This window comes from Bos grunniens, chromosome 16, assembly GCF_055505025.1.
Source record: "Bos grunniens cultivar Pamir isolate PY7600 chromosome 16, Bosgru_T2T1.0, whole genome shotgun sequence".
NCBI classification, from domain to species: Eukaryota; Metazoa; Chordata; class Mammalia; order Artiodactyla; family Bovidae; genus Bos; species Bos grunniens.
Window position 1 is genome coordinate 16,447,625 of NC_141180.1, and position 19,758 is coordinate 16,467,382.

Sequence of the window (19,758 nt, forward strand, 5' to 3'; positions counted from 1 at the left end):
AGTGAAAAAAAATTAAAAAAGAAAAGAAAAGAAATGGGAATGCATAGAATGGGCCTAAAAGATCACTCACTGTATAGGAACAAAAAAAAACTAAATAAAAATACCAATGCTTTTTCCATAACATTACTAATACAACTTACTGAACCAAACACAAGTTCTAAAGTACACATGATAAGGAAAAAGGTATAGCTTCTGGTTAAGAAATGAAAATTCTGTGCAAGAAAACACTATCTAAAATATAACTTTACTACCTTGGCATGAAAAAGAGAAGTGTAGTATGCTGTGCTTATGTTGCTAAACTCTGTTCATGACAATATCAAAAATGAAGGCGCTTAAAGTTAGATTTGAGAGGAGAAGAGGTAAGACAAGCACAAAGTAAGAGGGATCATGGGGTCCTGAATGTGGCTAGGACATTTTTCAGGTTGTGACCTTGGTCAATATGTAGATGCTGAGCCACAAAGTAGAAATTTCAGAGACTCTCCCAATATCCACCATCAAAGTATGCAGGAGAGAAGCTTCTCACTCACTGCAAAGCCTTACTGCAGGTATTTATTCTATTGTTGTTTAGGGGCTACGTCATGTCTGACTCTTTTGTGAACCCATGGACTATAACCTGCCAGGCTCCTCTGACAATGGGATTTTCCAGGCAAGAATACTGGAGTGGGTTGCCATTTCCTTCTCTAGGGGATCTTTCTGACCAGGGATTGAAACTGCGGCTCCTGCATTGTCAGATGAATTCTTTACCAATGAGCCACCAGGGAAGCCCATTTATTCCTATGGCCAAAGGTAAACTGAAAGCTTTCATTTGTCACTGTCTAATGAATAATTCCTAAGAACTGTCAGGAATATTCTGAGTAGAGATTACACGGAAAATCATGAGAGCCCAAATAATAGCCAATTCTCTATGCTTAGAACAAATATAACTCAAACTGGGTGTTACTGAAAGTCAGCAGCAAACAGCTTAGTTAAAAAAAAGAAGGAAGAAGTAAAAAATCTCTTCCCTTCAATTCCTAAACAGAAAATTGGGGTGTATTGTAATGAATAAGAAACAAACTATTTCATTTTGCAATGTGAAAAATGCCTTTCCCCAGGATGACAAGCAGGAATGCGGGAGCACACAGCGAGTCAGAAATCTAAGATTGTGCCTCCCATGAAGAATTCGACCAAGTAAGTGAAAAGCTTACAAAGAAGTCTTCAGTTCAATTTCTAGAGAGTAGGTGGAAAATACAAGTCCTCCACTGTTCCAATATTGTGTTAGAAGGCAGTTTCTACATATCTGTGGATATCAAACAAACAAAGCACACAGCTAATGGGAAATTCCGAGATACTTACTACTGTCTTTCATCCACCACTGCCTCCTGAAACACCCTGGGTCTGAGTCTCAGCCAGTCCATGGACACCTTGACGGCAGGTAGGGGATAGGCATTGTAGGATTCCTCCTGAGACTTGTTCTGGAGAGGACACTTGCACAGGATGCCAAGAAAAGACACTTAAAGAAAAAATGTGTGCACAAAGAATAAAATATTTGAAATTGTGTACCAGTCCAAATTAAAATATTACTACGAGCCTTGGGCTGTATGCTACTTAACACTTAAATATCTTACAGCTTCCTTCTAAAAAGACATCTTCTTTTCTACATTAGCAATGTCACAGATACAGTTGATGAAGGGGATGTCAGCAGATAAAAGGAGAGAACTTAGGGTTTAGGCCTCCTGATTCAGTATTACGAAATAAACACTTTTTCATGTTACTAATGGTTTGTTGCAACGATGAAAATGTCAAAGTTCATGCTTCCCAAAAAAGATGGCACAGGAAGTTAAATGATTTAATACTCACTAAAGAGGGCCAGCAACTGTGTCCAACACAGCTGCTCATCTTGGCTATAACTATGCTGCTCCGTTTCGTTGCTAAAGTCACGAAGATGATGAAGTTGAAACAGGTTAATGACAGTGACGTGAACTAACTGCTGAGAGTTGAAAGCTTTCTGGAATAGCAGCCTCTATAAAAGAAGACAGGAATACTGAATATATTATCAAGAACTGAAGCTGTCTTCAGCACAATTAAACTGGCAGTCTGCATTTAAACCACAACGGTAACATTTATAGATGAGTATTTTAATTGAATATGATGCAGTCTGATGTTTCTCATGTTGACTTTCTGCCCTGAAAAGATTTAACCCAGTCACCACAGAGCTGTTTTTTGTTTTTTTTTTTTAACAATGCTTTTTACTGCAAGAAACTATGTATTTTTTAATATGATCCGAGAAAAACTTTTTAGAGGACTATTAATAAATTTATACATTTTAATTCATCAGAAGCTATTTTATAAGAGATGGAAACATACTAAAATATGAAACCAGGACCAATGATGACAAAATAGGTGCACATAGTGAAAATCAAAATTTCAAGTAAAAAGAGGCAAAATGCATGTTTCTGAACTCTTGGCATGTAACAAATGTCTTCCAAACTTGGTCATAAAGTTTACTCTTTCAAAGGCTTGACACATTTAAAGAAATTTATTTATAAATGAGATATATAGCAAAAACATATCTGAAACACAGGGTAAAGGATAATCCAAAGCAATCATTAACAAGTATTATAGGCCACCTGATGCGAAGAGCCAACTCATTTGAAAAGACCCTGATGTTGGGAAAGATTGAGGACAGGAGAAGAAGGGGACGACAGAGGATGAGATGGTTGGATGGCATCACCAACTCAATGGACATGGGTTTGGGTGGACTCCGGGAGCTGGTGATGGACAGGGAGGCCTGGTGTGCTGCGGTTCATGGGGTCGCAAAGAGTTGGACATGACTGAGTGACTGAACTGAACTGAACAGGCATTTGTACAAATAATTATACTGACACGTTCCTCTATCAGGAAAGCAATGGCCTTCACAACCACATTTCTTTGACTTAAGAAGTGTATGCTCACAGTGATCTGCTGAGCATCCCCGTGAGGAAGGTTTCACCTGCACGCTCTCAGCTGCCTTAACTTCATCACCCTGCTACCTCAATATGTGCAGTAGTGTAGAGTACTCCCACAGAAAACAGTTTTCCAACACAAGTTCCTGACAAACTTGATAGCTATTAGAGACGACATCCTGGTTTCACCTTACACTTCAGCCACGGCCAAATACCCTCCCTCCCCAGGCCAAACTTCTGGAGAAAGTGGGGTTCACCGCCACTAGCCTTACGATGGGAAATGGATTATGTCACTTACACTTCTACCAGCAGTGACAAGAGATCCTACCATCTCAGAAATTTATAGCTGCTTGTGTCCAGCCTATTCTGAGATTTTTTTTTTTTACCATAAAGAATGTGAAACATCCAGAATAAGTTCCATAATTCTACTAACAAGATCTTTCACATTATCATTGGAAAAAACACAGTTCTATTTCTCTTTAATTCTATTCTCCCTATCATCCTGCCATCTGTCTTTCCAGTATGTACATCAAGAATGCTTACTCCTTTTCAAATGGCATCGACCATTTTTCTTTCCTTTACTCTGAATATCTTGAAATGTTATTTCGTTCCCAGAGTGCTCCTATAAAACTCTTCTTTCGTTTTCTACATCCAACTTTACAGATCAGCTGACTATTTACATAAACACCTAAGACTGGCATGAGAATATTGTTTTTCAAGAAGTGTGCTTTTCTATGAGTATAATTTATAGTAATGTATCCCTTGTATCTATAAATCCAGTGGCATTTATTTTAGAAGGCAATGTTCTACTGAACAAAATTTTTTTCCTAGTTTATGTACAGAAACATAGCATATGAAAGCAGCCTAGGACTAGCAAATGATAATGCAAGTTCATGAAGGTACAGACTATGTCCTGTTCTCCTCTATATCTCTAAGAGCTTAGAGAAGTGAGAGAAGTGCAGAGTATACAATAGGACTCAAACACTTAGTGAAGGAATAACCCATACTTTTAGAAATACATAACTATTAAGTTGTAATTTCATAACATTTGGATTGCATTTTAGTAACAGGTTAAACTGGGACTGACTTTTTGTTACTCAAAGACACTTGCAACGCAGTTAAGGATTATACTGAACTAAATACTGTTAAGAAACAGCACACATTTAACAGATATAAAAGCCGTGTATCTCAGTTCCTAAACCCAGATCTTAAGTCCTCCAATGAGGACTTAAGGACCTCTCAAGTTGGTACATGTTTCTGCTTAGTAGGTAAAGACTTGCTGGTAAGACAGATACACTGAGATTTACATGTGGATAATACTAATTATCTGTAAAAGCTTTAGAAATACTTACTCAACTATGCTAAAATTCCACTCCAACAATGTTCTTCTGACATTTCAATACTGGCTAAGGTTTAAAATAGATCTGCCTCATACTATGTTTAACTTCAGAGTGTTGGAATAATACTTTAAAGTGTTATTTTAGCAATTGCCCACATACACCCACCAGAACTTCACATGCAAAAATATATATCTGAAGACAGTATTAGTGTCTGAGGTTGAACCAAATTGACTACAAAACTGACTAGCTTCTATATGAGAATGACTTAGAGAAGATCTCATGAAGGTAGGTCCCCCCTCCCTCCCCATTTACGGAGTATATCTTGAATAGAATCAGAGTTGGAAGCAATCTCAAAAGATCACTTGGTCCAACCCCCTGCTATTCAATGAGACTGCACCTAAACCATTCAAGAAAAATGGCTGTCAATCTGACTTTTAAGCTCTCAAAAGAGAGACCTCCTAGTAAGCCCCTACAGGTCTCTATTTAAATTTTAAGATTTTATTTCCGACCTCAGGAAGACAAAGATGTGTTCTTTTAAAATAATCCTTCATATATCTGAAAACTTACAATGAATAATATTTAGACTTGTTTTTCTAGGCTGAACAGCCTAGGGCTTTAAAAAGTTGTTTCTTTCATGTACCCAACCCCATAAATCATGGGCTAAGTTTAAATAGGTCACTAACAGAAGCAGAGAACAGCAGGGGACTCTAAAAGCTTATTTCAAAAACAAACTACGTCTATTATAGTTACTTGGTATAATCTCTTACACATAAAAAGTATCAACTAAAAAATGATCGTCTATAAAAACTATTTCACACTGATTTTATCTGGCTAATTTACTGTCTTTTAACTAAGTTCTACAATCTCTGGAATGTGAAACCTCTATAATACTTCATAGACAATTTCCCGGTTACAGACAATTCCTCAGTTCAGTTCAGTTCAGTTCAGTCGCTCAGTCGTGTCCGACTCTTTGCAATCCCATGCATCACAGCATGCCAGGCCTCTCTTTCCATCACCAACTCCCGGAGTTCACTCAGACTCACGTCCATCGAGTCAGTGATGCCATCCAGCCATCTCATCCTCTGTCGTCCCCTTCTCCTCCTGCCCCCCATCCCTCCCAGCATCATAGTCTTTTCCAATGAGTCTACTCCTTGCATGAGGTGGCCAAAGTACTGGAGTTTCAGCTTTAGCATCATTCCTTCCAAAGAAATCCCAGGGCTGATCTCCTTCAGAATGGACTGGTTGGATCTCCTTGCAGTCCAAAGGACTTTCAAGAGTCTTCTCCAACACCACAGTTCAAAAGCATCAATTCTTCGGTGCTCAGCCTTCTTCACAGTTCAACTCTCACATCCATACATGACCACAGGAAAAACCATAGTTACAGACAATTCCCCAAGTGTATAGACACTCAAAAGTAACCTAGGAATATGTTCTTTGAGACTGTCTTATTCACTGTTGATTTCAGTGACTAAAACAGTGACTGATACATACTAGTCAAATATTTGTTGAATAAATGAACTAAAAATAAAACAGTTAATTTTAACTCCTCCAATATTATATATATTTTACTACATCATTTAAACTAAGTTAATATACTAATAAAAATTACTTTCATACATATAACTAGAAAAAAGGTTCCTTAATTTTATCTCCTTGTACAAATTAGTGAAATATATGCCTGCTGAATGAAATTCTCATTACTTTCCTTCAGTCAATCACAAATCCTGAGGGATCAAAGCACAGTAAGAACAATGAGCTCAGTTCGCAGAATGGAATTACTACCAATAAAGTAGGCAACCAGATCACATCTAAATACAGAAAACATCAAATGCAGGACTTCCAAAACTGAGAAAAGAAAGGTGCTCGATCTGACAGGGAAGGAGGAAAATTTGTCTTTTCCCACTATGATATTTTCTGCCAAATGGCAGCTACTTAGTGAAAACATGTCTGCTGTATTTCTTTATATAGATAGCACCTCAGTTTAAACTGAAGGAATGCGGTTTGCCAGAATTTCACATGCTTTAAATTTCGGTTTTATCAACATTTCATAATTAAGTAATGACATAAAACTGGGAGTGAGTCTCCTCCAAATCATATGCTTCCTCATTTAGACAAGAAAAAATTCTGTTTAAAAAAATCTAACCTTAAACTGTTCTTCCAACTTCTCTCGAAGAGGGCTCAACTTTTCCAAGCTCTTACTCAGGTACACATGACCGTGGAATTTAATAAAGGCCTTGATGAAGTCAGAAACACCCCATTTGGTTTTCACCTCATCCCGGCTGAAATGAAAGAAAAACTTTCATGAATCTTAAACAGCAAAATGGCTCAAACGTCTTACAGGAGACTTTGATTTTCAAAAACATGTTATTTGAGCACCTGTGAGTCAGGGAGTGGATTGTGTTCTCAATGACTTTTCAACTGTAACACGCTCAGATGAATTAGTACTCAGCAGCCTGTACTACTCCACTGGGAACAACTCAGAGACTGGTTGAAATTCAGTGGCGACTACATGCAAAACTGTTGTAATACATATGTTTAGATTTTAGGCAAATATGAGAGACAGGAAGCATGAGCAACTGGCCATTATTTCTTGTATGCCCAAATTTGAGTCCATTTGGAAAAGTCAACCTTACCTTTCCAGTGCTTTAGAAAGTGCTTTTTGTAGATTAGTAGAGGCAGCTGGGAAAGGGAATTTCACAGCAATGCTTCTGCAGTAGTAGAAAATTGTAGTCAGATGGTCTCCTTTGGAAGAAGCTAAGATAGCCAACTGATTGTAAGGCTGACCTAGAGGAGAAAGGTAAGATTCTAAAGTAATCCAAGATGCAATGAAGTCTTGCTATCACAGAATGCAGAAGGTCAGTTTTTAAATCTCTGTATTAACAATGGGGAGCATTTTATAAAGTAAATCCCATGACTAGCTCGTTAAAAATGGCCTAGTAGCACACTTTAGTGATGGCACATAGGTTAAAAAGTCATATGATTAGGGTGGAGGGCACTCTAAGTTCAAATAAGACTTTGGAAAGGGCTAGACAGGAAGTATTTTTTGCTTTGTGGGCCAATCTCTACCACACCTACTCAACTCTGCCACTGCAGTGGGAAAGTAGCCACAGACAGCATGAAACAGTGTGTCCCAATGCCATCCCTGCTTGCAAGGGACTCCTTTAGAATCTAACGGACTTTCAATGTGGCTTAACAAGAATGCATATCACCAAACACCTACAGTAATTTAATTCAAGAATCACTCCTAACGCCCATTTAGAGAGCCATCAAAAGACAAAAGCATTATCTTTTTGTAATAAGAGAGAATTTTTCTAGGAGGGAAATTATGGTATTAAAAAGAAAATTATTATTATTATTCTTGGGGAAGCCAGTTGTTGAAGCAATTTTAGATCCCATTAGAGGATATTCTATTCATAGTGCTTTACTGACAACAGTAATAATATTTTTATTTCCAATTGCACAGAATATACAGTTAAAAGGAAAAATACAATAATCAATACCAAAACTGAAAATATCTTTTGGCTTCTTACACTTAAAACAGGAGCCCTGAACTACCTATTTTCTATTTTTCTACTGAGAGTAAAGTGTCATAACCAACTCACCATTAGAGGGGACAAGCTGAGCCGCATGCCTATAGTAGGACTCTGCCTGGCTGGTCTGGTTTCTGTATCGAGCTAAGAGGAAGGAAAAAAAAAGCTCAGTTTAAAAACAAACACACAGATAAAAACAACCATTAGGGTAATTCCAAAACAGCTATAGTTTAAAGATTTAAAGTTAATAAATACATTAAAATTAAGTTAAGATGATTAAAGACAAAGCATTTTAAAACAAATTAACTACAGGATTACGTGTGAAGTGTCCATCCGGCCTTCCTATCTGGGACACTCAGCATGGAACCCACTTCAAAGCTTACCTAGGCCCCATTTTCAGGTCCTCCAGTGTCATGCCATCACCAGCTCTCACTACGGACTATGCTGGTGACCTGGGGCCGGCCCACAGAAGGGGTGAGTTATATGGCACTTAAAAACAAAACAAAACAAAAAACACTATACAATATGATCTGAAATTTATGTATTTCTTTAATATCTTTATAAAGTAATTTTGAAAAATGCCTCATACCTATTGAAATATTATTTATGTGTGTGCAAAGAACACACTGAAAGCAAAAGCAATCTAGATATACTACTACTCGATGAATCTCCCTGTAGAAATTGGTGCTTGCTTTGATGTGACCTCTCCTGGAGTGAATGATTTATGACATCAAGAAATCTAAAAATCTCTGAATGTAAATCCACTCCTTGTTATTTGAGGACAGTCAAAACATAATCCTATAGTTAATTTGTTTCACAACCCTTTTTAGGTCACCTTAAAAGAATGAACAAGAATATATATATTACATAACATTCCCAGATAAAATATATAAAATGGAAATACAAATCAAACTGTAAAAAGCAAACAATTAAAAATGAACTTTTAATGCACTGGTAGGAAGAAAAGAAGGCAACCCAGCTTCAGAAGGAGTAATTTGTATAAACTCCACAATTCCAAAGGAATACAGTCTTTCAGAAAATATTATGGCATCACTTTGAAAAATTAAGCTTTGATTACATTTTTGCTGGTTTATTATTTGCCTATATCTGCATAAAATCTGAATATGAAAGTTACTTCCTTCAAAATCCTTTGCCAATCCCAAAGCATTCAGAAAATCAAAGTTTCTTAAAATGCATTTTATAGTTTTCTCTTATGACAATCTAAGTTGTACGTGTATACTTGTTTAAAAGAAAATAATCTTTCTATGACTACTCCAAAGAAAAGCATGAATGTATTATCAATTCCTTCACACCAAGGGCTCACCAATGTCTCCAAGGTGAACGAGGCAGTGCTGGCAGATATAGGAACAGGAGCTAGACTGTGGCTTCACTATGGCGCTGGTATGCGTCTGTTTATTGCTGATAATTCCCAACTGGGAAGACTTCACACGGCATGGTAAATCTACATTAAACACTGTACACAGTTCTTGTAATAACTGAAAGGAAAACATGAGCAAGGATTAGTATTAAGTCAGAAGTGCTCTAACAGTAATGTTGGTATACTTTAACATGTGTAACTAATATTACATACTGCTAAGACCTAAGATAGGACAACCTTTTATAGGATAACTAGTAACATTCATTACAAATCATATCATTTGACTTGCCAAGTATTAGAGCAATCCAAGATGTACACCTAAAAGGAACAGCAGCAATTTAGGAAAAAAATGATTTTACCTGAGTAGGCTATTCAGATTCATTCAGCAAGCAACTCCATGAAATTACCTCTCTCTATTTTGTTTTCCTCTTAGAAATACACAAAACTCATTAAAGACTAGTTGATTACAAATTTGGAGAAGGCAATGGCACCCCATTCCAGTACTCTTGCCTGGAAAATCCCATGGATAGAGGAGCCTGGTAGGCTGCAATCCATGGGATAGCGAAGAGTCGGACACAACTGAGCAACTTCACCTTTCACTTTTCACTTTCCTGCACTGGAGAAGGAAATGGCAACCCACTCCGGTGTTCTTGCCTGGAGAATCCCAGGGATGGGGGAGCCTGGTGGGCTGCCGTCTATGGGGTCGCACAGAGTTGGACACGACTGAAGCGACTTAGCAGCAGCAGGTTACAAATTTGACTTAAATACAAACCAACATATTTGGCAGACTTCAGGAGTTTCTTGAGATTTATTTTCTTAAGCCCGAGGTCAAACTTGGGTCTCTGCATACACAGATCTATACATCTGTAGAGATCTGGAAGGAACTTTTGACATTATGTAGACATCCACTTCTTTCTTCCTTTCTTCTCTAGTTTTATGGTATGAGAGGGTTCCTTCTCTCACTGAGAAATAACTTCTCTGTCTGAGCATGTTGTTTCATTCTTTTCTGCCTCCTGCCTGTCATCCCCTCATTTTAAAAATCTACTTTCAACTTATCAAGCTTCTTTGCTATGGCCTATGAAATGGTGCCCACAAAAAAAAAACAATAATTATTATTGTAAGACAAAACACACAGAACCAAAGCATTTTCCCTTGACTCTAGATTTCTCCTTTAGCAAGCCTCTAATGTCTCTTCTTCTCAACAGAATTCCTTCAAAGGAGTCCACAAGTATCATATCTGCTTTCTCAATTCCTAGTCGCTCCTTAGTCCATTATGATCTGACTTTCACACAGCCTCTCCACTCCCCATCCCACCATCTACAACCACTCTACTGAAACTGCTGTCAAAGACTTCTTGTTAAAAATAAGCACATACAATGGATGTTTCCTAGTCATCCTCCTATTGGATCTCTCTGTCACATTGAAAACAGCTGATTTTATGACTGATCACTAAGCTTGCCAGTTCTTTTTTTCTTGCCAATCATTTCTTTTCAGTGTCCTTCATTCAAAGACTTTTCTTCCCCCACATTAATAGCCTCAAGCACCTAATTCTTGGCCCTCCACACAGCTCTTCACATTCTACTCTCATTCATTCAAATATTTACTTACAAGCAGATGACACCACCCTTATGGCAGAAAGTGAAGAAGAACTAAAGAGCCTCTTGATGAAAGTGAAAGAGGAGAGAGAAAAAGTTGGCTTAAAGCTCAACATTCAGAAAATTAAGATCACAGCATCTGGTCCCATCACTTCATGGCAAACAGATGGGGAAACAGTGGAAACAGTGGCTGACTTTATTTTTCTGGGCTCCAAAATCACTGTGGATGGTGACTGCAGCCATGAAATTAAGATGCTTACTCCTTGGAAGGAAAGTTAGGACCAACCTGCTGCTGCTGCTAAGTCGCTTCAGTCGTGTCCGACTCTGTGCGACCCCATAGACGGCAGCCCACCAGGCTCCGCCGTCCCTGGGATTTTCCAGGCAAGAACACTGGAGTGGACCAACCTAGACAGCATATTAAAAAGCAGAGACATTAATTTGCCAACAAAGGTCCGTCTAGTCAAGGCTATGGTTTTTCCAGTGGTCGTGTATGGATGTGAGAGTTGGACTATAAAGAAAGCCGATCGCTGAAGAACTGATGCTTTTGAACTGTGGTGTTGGAGAAGACTCTTGAGAGTCCCTTGGACTGCAAGGAGACCCAAGCAGTCCATCCTCAAGGAGATCAGTCCTGGGTGTTCATTGGAGGGACTGATGGTAAAGCTGAAACTCCAGTACTTTGGCCACCTGATGAGAAGAGCTGACTCTCTGAAAAGACCCTGATGCTGGGAAAGATTGAGGGCAGGAGGAGAAGGGGACGACAGAGGATGAGATGGCTGCATGGCATCACCGACTCGATGGACATGGGTTTGGGTAAACTCCGGCAGTTGGTGATGGACAGGGAGGCCTGGCATGCTGTGATTCATGGAGTCGCAGAGAGTCGGACACGACTGAGTGACTAAACTGAACTGAACTGATTATCATTCAAATACTTGGTTATTGTATCACACACCCATGGAAAACAATAGGGACACAGAGATAAATAAAAAAATCTGTGTGCTTAAGGAGCTCACAGCTAAATGAGCGAGACAGGTACATAAATTAGGGAAGGGAGAGTAGGAGAGACGAGGAAGAGAGAGAAAAATAACATACACGATAGCATAAACCAATGGAATATTCTATGCCTGTAATAAGTTTCACTCCCTGGGCTATGTGTTTGTCTCACTTAATCCTTGTGATAAACTAGTAGCAATGCAATATGTTGCTTCAACACAGGTATGAAGCTCCATTTTTTTCAGACGAGGGTATGAAATCAACAAAAATACTGAGTTGTTTGACAAATATTACAGAATTAGAAATACCTTGATTCAAACACCACTCTAATAAGTACAGATTTCACAAAACAAGATACCTTGGGGGACCCAACTTAGAATGATATATAATATCTCACCCTTTTCCTAAGATAAAAAGCACCTCTACAGCCAAATATAAAATCCTATATTCCCTTCTCACGAAACACAGGGGTTACCTACAACTGTACTTATACCTGTACACTTGCAATGTGCAAGAAATTTACTGACATAAAACTGAGCAAACACAACTAGTGCCAAGAAAGTCTGAAAACAGAAAAAAAGGAACAGAAAAAGGGAAAAACCCTAAAACAGATTCTGTGGCAGCTAGCAAGAACAAACATGACAGAGGATAAACAAACAATTGAGTTCTACAGGTACTGAAAGAACAGACTGGAGAATTAGGCACAGCTGATTATCTATCAAGAAGAAAAAAAAGATATTTAAGAAAAGTAAATCAAATACGGTTGAAACTTCATGTGGCTGTCTTATAATAAAATTTTTGCCTGAACCCAGGAGTTGTAGGTAGAGATACTGGAAAAATTCCTGCTGGTTCAAAGGATTCCAGGTGAGAAAGCACGAGTTGAGGCAGAAACAAGGTGGGACTAAAGAGAAACAGATGTTTAATAAGCTGAACAAAACTGTATTTGGCAATTATTCTGTGAAAACTCTATTATACTATTCCACTGCTACTTAGCTCTTCAATCTACCCTAAGAATTTAGAACTAAATATGAATACACAGGGATTCCCTCATAGCTCAGTTGGTAAAGAATCCGCCTGCAATGCAGGAGACCCCAGTTCGATTCTTGGCTCGGGAAGATCCCCTGGAGAAGGGATAGGCTACCCACTCCAGTATTCTCAGGCTTCCCTTGTGGCTCAGCTGGTAAAGAATCCGCCTGCAATGAGGGATACCTGGGTTTGATCCCTGGGTTGGGAAGATCCCCTGGAGAAGTCCCCTGGAGAAGGGAAAGGCTACCACACTCCAGTATTCTGGCCTGGAGAATTCCATGGACGGTATAGTCCACGGGGTCACAAAGAGTTGGACTCAACTGAGTGACTTTCACTTTTCACTTTCACTATGAATACACAGAATATCTTTTAATTACTACAGATACTTAACGCTTTCTTTTTGGCTCCCATTTCTTAAGAGTAAGGACTACTCTACTGTTCTGTATTTTTATGTTTTAAAAAAACCCATACAGCATGATGTTACATCTTTACTTCATTTGGCAATTTGGTTCTGGTTTGAAGCACCATGCTTTAAATACCAATAGTTAACAAAACGATCTAAGTCAAAATCATCTTCACAGAAAACAGAAATGAGGATAATCATGTATCAGTCTCTTTTCAATCCATTCTAATCAGATTTCTATCTGGACCACTCAACTTAAGTCACATTTCATCAAATCCAAGATACCATAAATTGTAAGATGAACTATTATTTATGTAACAGAATAAAAAACTGCCAATTAAATGGTGAACTGACCATCTTTTGTAAATGTATCCCTATCTCAGAGGTGTTAAAATATGAAAAATGGTTTAGAAATGAGGAAATACGTATCCATCAATTTCACTAATAACTTCTGTGTGTCAAATCCAACTGGTCCTTTTGAATCACCTTACCTGATTTCTTTGTAGCACTCAACTGAGTTGGTTCCTCCTCCTCAAAGTGAAGTGCTTTTCTCTTGTCTTCTAAGATACCACTCTGATTTACTCCTACTGAGATGTGGCTCCTCCTGTGCCAAACCTGTTCCCACCTAGTTTTATGGTTTTAAATGCAAAACCCTAATGTCTAAGTCAGGGTACTTTATTGTAATCATAAATTTTACTCTGGCTCTGACCTTTTCACTGAGCTCCTAGCTTAGCTTATCGAATTACCTATTTGACCTCTCCACTTATATGTCAAACAGGCACCTATCTCCCTAGCATAGCATGAATAGAGTTGTCTTTTCCTCAGTGTTCCCTATCTCAGTAAATGGTACAACCAGTCAACTAGCTGCTCAATATGATAACTTAAGTTATCTCTGACTCTTCACCTATCCTGATTCCATACATCTGATCCAATTTATTAGGAAGGCCTGGCCATACTTTAAAAATCCATCAATATCTTTCCATTACCACAGCAGCACAGTATCTACCTTCCATTCTTGACCCCTGATAAATCAATCTCCAAGTAACACCCAAAGTAATCTTTTAAAAATACAAATTTTATCATGCTATTCCCGTCTACTTCCCAATGACTTGCAACTATACTTCAGATTAAAATTCAAAACTCATCTTAGTCTATAAAGCTGTACAATGATTTGGACCTGGTGTACTTCCCTAGTCTGGTAGCTTAATCTGCACCACATGTCATCAAAAAAGATGTACAGAACATTATTGTTTACAACATCATTTAACTGTTTCAATTACCAAGTCAAGATAACCAAAAAAATGTTACTAACAAGTTCTATTAACGTTGAGACCTGAAAAAAGTTTACTGCTGCTCATTCTATGACTCAACCAGGGGCTGTGGAATGCAGTGGGGGAAAGATCAATACTTACTACAAAAATTTCACAAAACAAATTTCAAAATTAGATTATTTATATATTTTCCTTTATAAAATAATATTTTCCTTTATAAAACAATATTTTGAGACATTTAGTGATTTTATTATTGACTTGCTCATAAAATGTTTTTGCAAATAACCTGCTACCTCAACAAAAATGATTCCTGCTATACTTCCTTGCAGATTTGTTTGGATTTATCAGTGTCCAATCAAATGAGAATCCCAGGGATGGGGAAGCCTGGTGGGCTGCCGTCTATGGGGTCGCACAGAGTCAGACACGACTGAAGTGACTTAGCAGTAGCAGTAATCAAACCCTTAGAAATGGGCTACAGGTGTGTCACATCATAAAAAAAAGGTTAAGAATCATTTTTCAAGATATTCTGTGTAATGGCTAATATAAAAATGTACTGCAGAAGGTGGATACTCTATTGGGTTGGCCAAAAGGTTCATTCTGGTCTTTCCATAAGATCTTTTGGCCAATCCAATACCTGCCCCAAGTCTCTACTGCTCCTCCCGACTTCAGGTGTGTTCACAGTTTAGATTTCCACTACATGGAGGAAGGAGGAGATTTAGGGTGGAGATGAGACTGGAGTTTTAAAACTAGACTGTTTATTATAAAAACCTAAGAGCAATGAGAATGGTACAAAATCTATCCGAAAGGTTATGATGGGAATCTGGAATTCAAAGAAGTATAGTTCAAAGTAGTAATTGGGGGGGTGTGGGCTAGGAATAGGGAGACATACCATTTTTGTTAATACCCCCATTGAGCTTAGACTATTCAACTAACGTTTAGAGTCCAACTGTATACATAATTTTATATCGTGATTTTTCATTTAATATAATTTCCTCATCATAAAAAAAAAATCTTCATAAACAGGACCTGCTGCTGCTAAGTAGCTTCAGTCGTGTCGGACTCTGTGAGACCCCACAGACGGCAGCCCACCAGGCTCCCCTGTCCCTGGGATTCTCCCGGCAAGAACACCGGAGTGGACTGCCATTTCCTTCTCCAATAAACAAGAACTAATTAAATTTAAAAGCTTTTGCAGAGCAAAGAAAACTGTCAACAAAATGAAAACACCACCTACCAAATGAGAGAAAACTGATAAGGGGTTAATATCCAAAATACATAAACTGCTCATAAAACTTAAGATCAAAAAAAACAAATAACTGGATTAAAAAATGCCAGAAGATCTGAATAAACACTTTTTCAGTGAAGACATACCGATGGCCAACAGGCACATGAAAAAGAGGCTCAACACTGCCAGTCATCAGAAAAATGCAAATTAAAACCACAATGAGTTATTACCTCACACCTGTCAGAATGGTTATCAATCAAAAAGAGCACCAATAACAAATGTTAATGAAGAACTGGAGAAAAGGGAGCCGCCATACACTGCTGGTGGAAATGTAAGTTGGTACAGTCAGTGTGGAAAACAGTATGGAGGTTTTTCAAAAAAATAAAAACAGAACTACCCAATTACCTAGCAATTCCACTCCTGCTCCTGGGCATATAACTGAAAAAAAACCAAAAACACTAATTCAAAAACATCCATGCACTTCAATGTTCACAGGAGCATTATATACAACTGCCAAGATACGGAGACAACCCAACTGTCCATCAACAGATGAATGGATAAAAAAGATGTGGGGTGTGTGTGTGTGTATCTCCACAAACAATGGGATACTACTAAGCCATAAAAGAGAATGAAAATTTGCCACCTGCAACAACATGGACTTGGAAGAGATTATATTAAATGCAATGTCAGATAGAGAAAGGTACATGCCTGTATGTTATCATTTACACGTGGAATCTAAAAAACACAACAAAATAGTAAATATAACAAAAAAATGAAACAGACTCACAGATAAAGAAAACAAACTAGTGGTTACCAGCTAGGAAAGGCAAAGGAGAGAGGAGAGGCAGAGGTAGGGGATGAAGAGGTTCAAACTGTTATGTGCCAAATAAATAAGCCATAAGGACATAATTACGCAGCACAGGGACTATAACCAACATTCATAATACATTAACAGAGCAAGTGTTTCCCAGATGGCACTAGTGGTAAAGGCCCTGCTTGCTAATGCAGAAGACATAAGACAGGCGGGTAGGTTTGATCCTTAGGTCGGGAAGATCCCCTGGAGGAGGGCACGGCAACCCACTCCAGTATTCTTGCCTGGAGAACCCCATGGACAGAGGAGACTGGTGGGCTACAGTCCACAGGGTGAAAAAGAGTCAGACACGACTGAAGTGACTTAGCAAGCACACAGGCATAAACAGAGTACAACCTTTAAAAATTGTGACTCACTATACTGTATACCTGAAACTTACATAATATTGTACATCAGCTAAACCTCAATAAAAAAAAACTTCATAAATACCATTTATAATAGTTTTGTAATTCCATTTTACAGATGGTTTATAATTTATTTAACCATTACTCTATTGTAAGATATTGGTGTTGCTTCCAAATTTTAGTATATGAATATAATACCTATTTGTTCCTTTAAATGTAATTGTTAAATATCTGTTGATCTATGGACAAATGCACAAAGAAAAACCTGTACTGTAAGAACAACAACTATGTAACTTCTGTATTTCAAAAAACTTCAAACAAAATGAAAGGACAAGAAGAAATTGGAGCAAAAGATGTCTGTCAAAAAAAAAAAAGGAAGAAAAATTAATATCCCTATGCAGAAAGAGCTCAGATACATTACTACAGAAAAAATTAAGAGTCTGAACAATGGATGGGGGAAAATAAATGATTAAACTGATTGTATAAAATACAAATATCTAATAAAGAATGAAAGAAGTTCAACATCACTAGTAACTAGACATTAAATTATTCTTCATCTATGAAGTATGTTATTCAATTCATCATTCATTTGCCTTTACTGAAATACTTAACGCTGTTCAGTGTATATCAAGATAGACACGTGCATACACTGTTGATGGAAATTTAAAAACATAAATGATAACTTTCCGGGAAAACAAAAGTGATTATCAATAGTGTTAAAAACTCTACTCATGAGTAATTTATCCTGAATGAGAGGGTAAGGAAAAATGCTTTGACTTTTTATAATTTTAAAATCTCTTGGCATTGGTATGCATTTTTTATAACGGAAAAGCCAAAAAAAAGTATCTATTAATATACCCATCTCATTTAGACTGGATAGTCTTTTGATAAAGATGGCCTCTCTTCCCTCTAATCTTCTAGTATTGTGTCTTACAAAGAAAAGACTTTTAACAGTTACATGCAGAATGAATTAACCTTTTAATACCTGCCCTAAGGATTAGTCAAGTCAAACCACAACCCTTCTCTCCAGAAATACCAACTTTTGCTAAAAGCTGGAAGCAATTAAAAAATGAAGTGTGAGAACAAGAAACATACTTGACTTCTTTCAATGATGAACAATGATTAATTTTTTAGTCTAAGTAAATCTGTAAGATGGTGGCTATTTGATATCTTTCAACAGTCTTTTCTAAACAGCAAAACCAAAATAGACAAAATATAGGTAGCACTGGTCAAACAGCAGCACAGACAGAAGGTTCTGTGAATTTCTTTGGTGCAAGCTCCTCAAAATCTTGCCTTGTCATTGTAAGATGAGAATTTATACACATTTTATTAAATTATGAATGCTATTACAAGTGGATGGGATGAAGTTTTCAAAGGAATTCTGCTTAAATAAAATTCATTGTCCAAAAAGAATTATTCGTCTGTCCAAAAAAGAATCATTCTACCTCATGTGATTTAGAAGTCATATCAAGATGTAACTAAGGGCAGGGAAAGTTTCTAAGAACAATAAATAACAGCTTATTATTCAAACTGAGGAAAGGCTACTGTATCTCTTAGGTAGCTTAACAGCATTTGAAGCTCTAGATATATTCTACTATATATTTAATACTAGAGAAACTCACTTGAGATCACAGAGTCTGACTTTCTTACCTGGCACAACTGGCTGTTACTTTCTTAGTGACTATACCCATACATTCACGTTTGCTCTAATGAAGCAAAGTCAGTTCACTTGTAACTGTACTTGTGCTGCTTCACTAAGGCATTGCTCGCATTACCCTTTTTCTATTCATACAATTATACCTCCAACCTTTAAGGTGAACCATCACCTTTTAAAGAGCAGAGACTTTACTGTTTTAATAGTCTTATGGTAAATAATTTTGGACATTTTTTTTTTGAGATTACAGATGATCCACTCCTAGACATACCATACTATGGGTACGTAAAGTGCCTATACAAATAAGGTGTGCACAAAGGGAATAATCACCACTGATTTTTAGGAAAACTGGTATGTAGTGCCGAACTCACCTGAGTATAGAAGCCACTAGCTGCCTCTAGGAACAGAGAAAGGTTTGCCTGAACTTCACTCCGATTCGGGTTTGCTCGATTCTTTGCCTGGCCTTGTAGTGTTGTGATCTGATTCTTAAAGGCATGATTCCAGCTGAAAACAAAATGTAATTCTATTTGGTATAGCAGTGACTCACTGGGCAGACACTGGTCCCCCTGAGAACAAGAAAGAACTGTTTGTTATAATTATAACACACTGGACAGTAAACCTGCATTAAAGTTATTCACTTAAATAACTTTATGCTCCCCTTTGAACATGATTAGACAAGCAGTAGAATGCAACTGACCTTAGTAAACACTTACCAAATGTTCGAATAATCAGACTGTGGCTTCAGTTATTAATCTTTTAGGGTTACTAGAGTTAGAACCTATTTAGGAATCCCGGTACAAACTTAGAACTACAGTGGTAAGACCAAAGTAAAAGTAAGCTATTAACAAATTTTCATACATTGTATCATTGCACCAAAAAATGTCTTCTATCACGTGGCATGCCTGGGAGGGGGGGTGGCGGTGGGGTGGTGGTTTCCTTATAAATATTAAGCCGTATTTCTTATTTCTCTAAAACTTATTTCCCACAACACTTGGTTCTATTTCTATTTAATAGTTTTGTTTCTCTTGGGGTTAATATTTTTGCTAGAGCTTGAAACATAAACTTATTTTTGACATTTCAGTTTTGGCTATTCAAACTAAGAAACAACACAGTGCTGAAATATGGCATACCAAAATCCTGTTATAAAATGCCTTTCATTCATTAATCAAGTTGTACAGAGAGTCATTTTAAATTTAGTTATGGTGAAGTACAG

General features: G+C 37.5%; 1 protein-coding gene across 28 annotated transcripts in view; it reads right to left on the reverse strand.

Annotated features, from left to right (window-relative positions):
• The window catches only part of SMG7 (SMG7 nonsense mediated mRNA decay factor), an 86,262-nt gene that overhangs the window by 17,427 nt on the left and 49,077 nt on the right, over positions 1–19,758 (reverse strand). For 17 of the 28 annotated variants that reach the window (XM_086343447.1, XM_086343443.1, XM_086343444.1 and 14 more), the window contains 7 exons: positions 18,917–19,049; positions 9,116–9,287; positions 7,864–7,935; positions 6,895–7,045; positions 6,405–6,540; positions 1,837–1,999; positions 1,333–1,489 (listed from right to left, as the gene is read on the reverse strand). In XM_086343447.1, the coding sequence (XP_086199573.1) occupies positions 1,333–1,489; positions 1,837–1,999; positions 6,405–6,540; positions 6,895–7,045; positions 7,864–7,935; positions 9,116–9,287; positions 18,917–19,049 (984 nt within the window). Of the gene's footprint in view, positions 1–1,332; positions 1,490–1,836; positions 2,000–6,404; positions 6,541–6,894; positions 7,046–7,863; positions 7,936–8,174; positions 8,282–9,115; positions 9,288–18,916; positions 19,112–19,758 lie in introns of those variants that run through there. The other 11 variants (XM_086343458.1, XM_086343452.1, XM_086343448.1 and 8 more) reach the window with 3 other exon arrangements.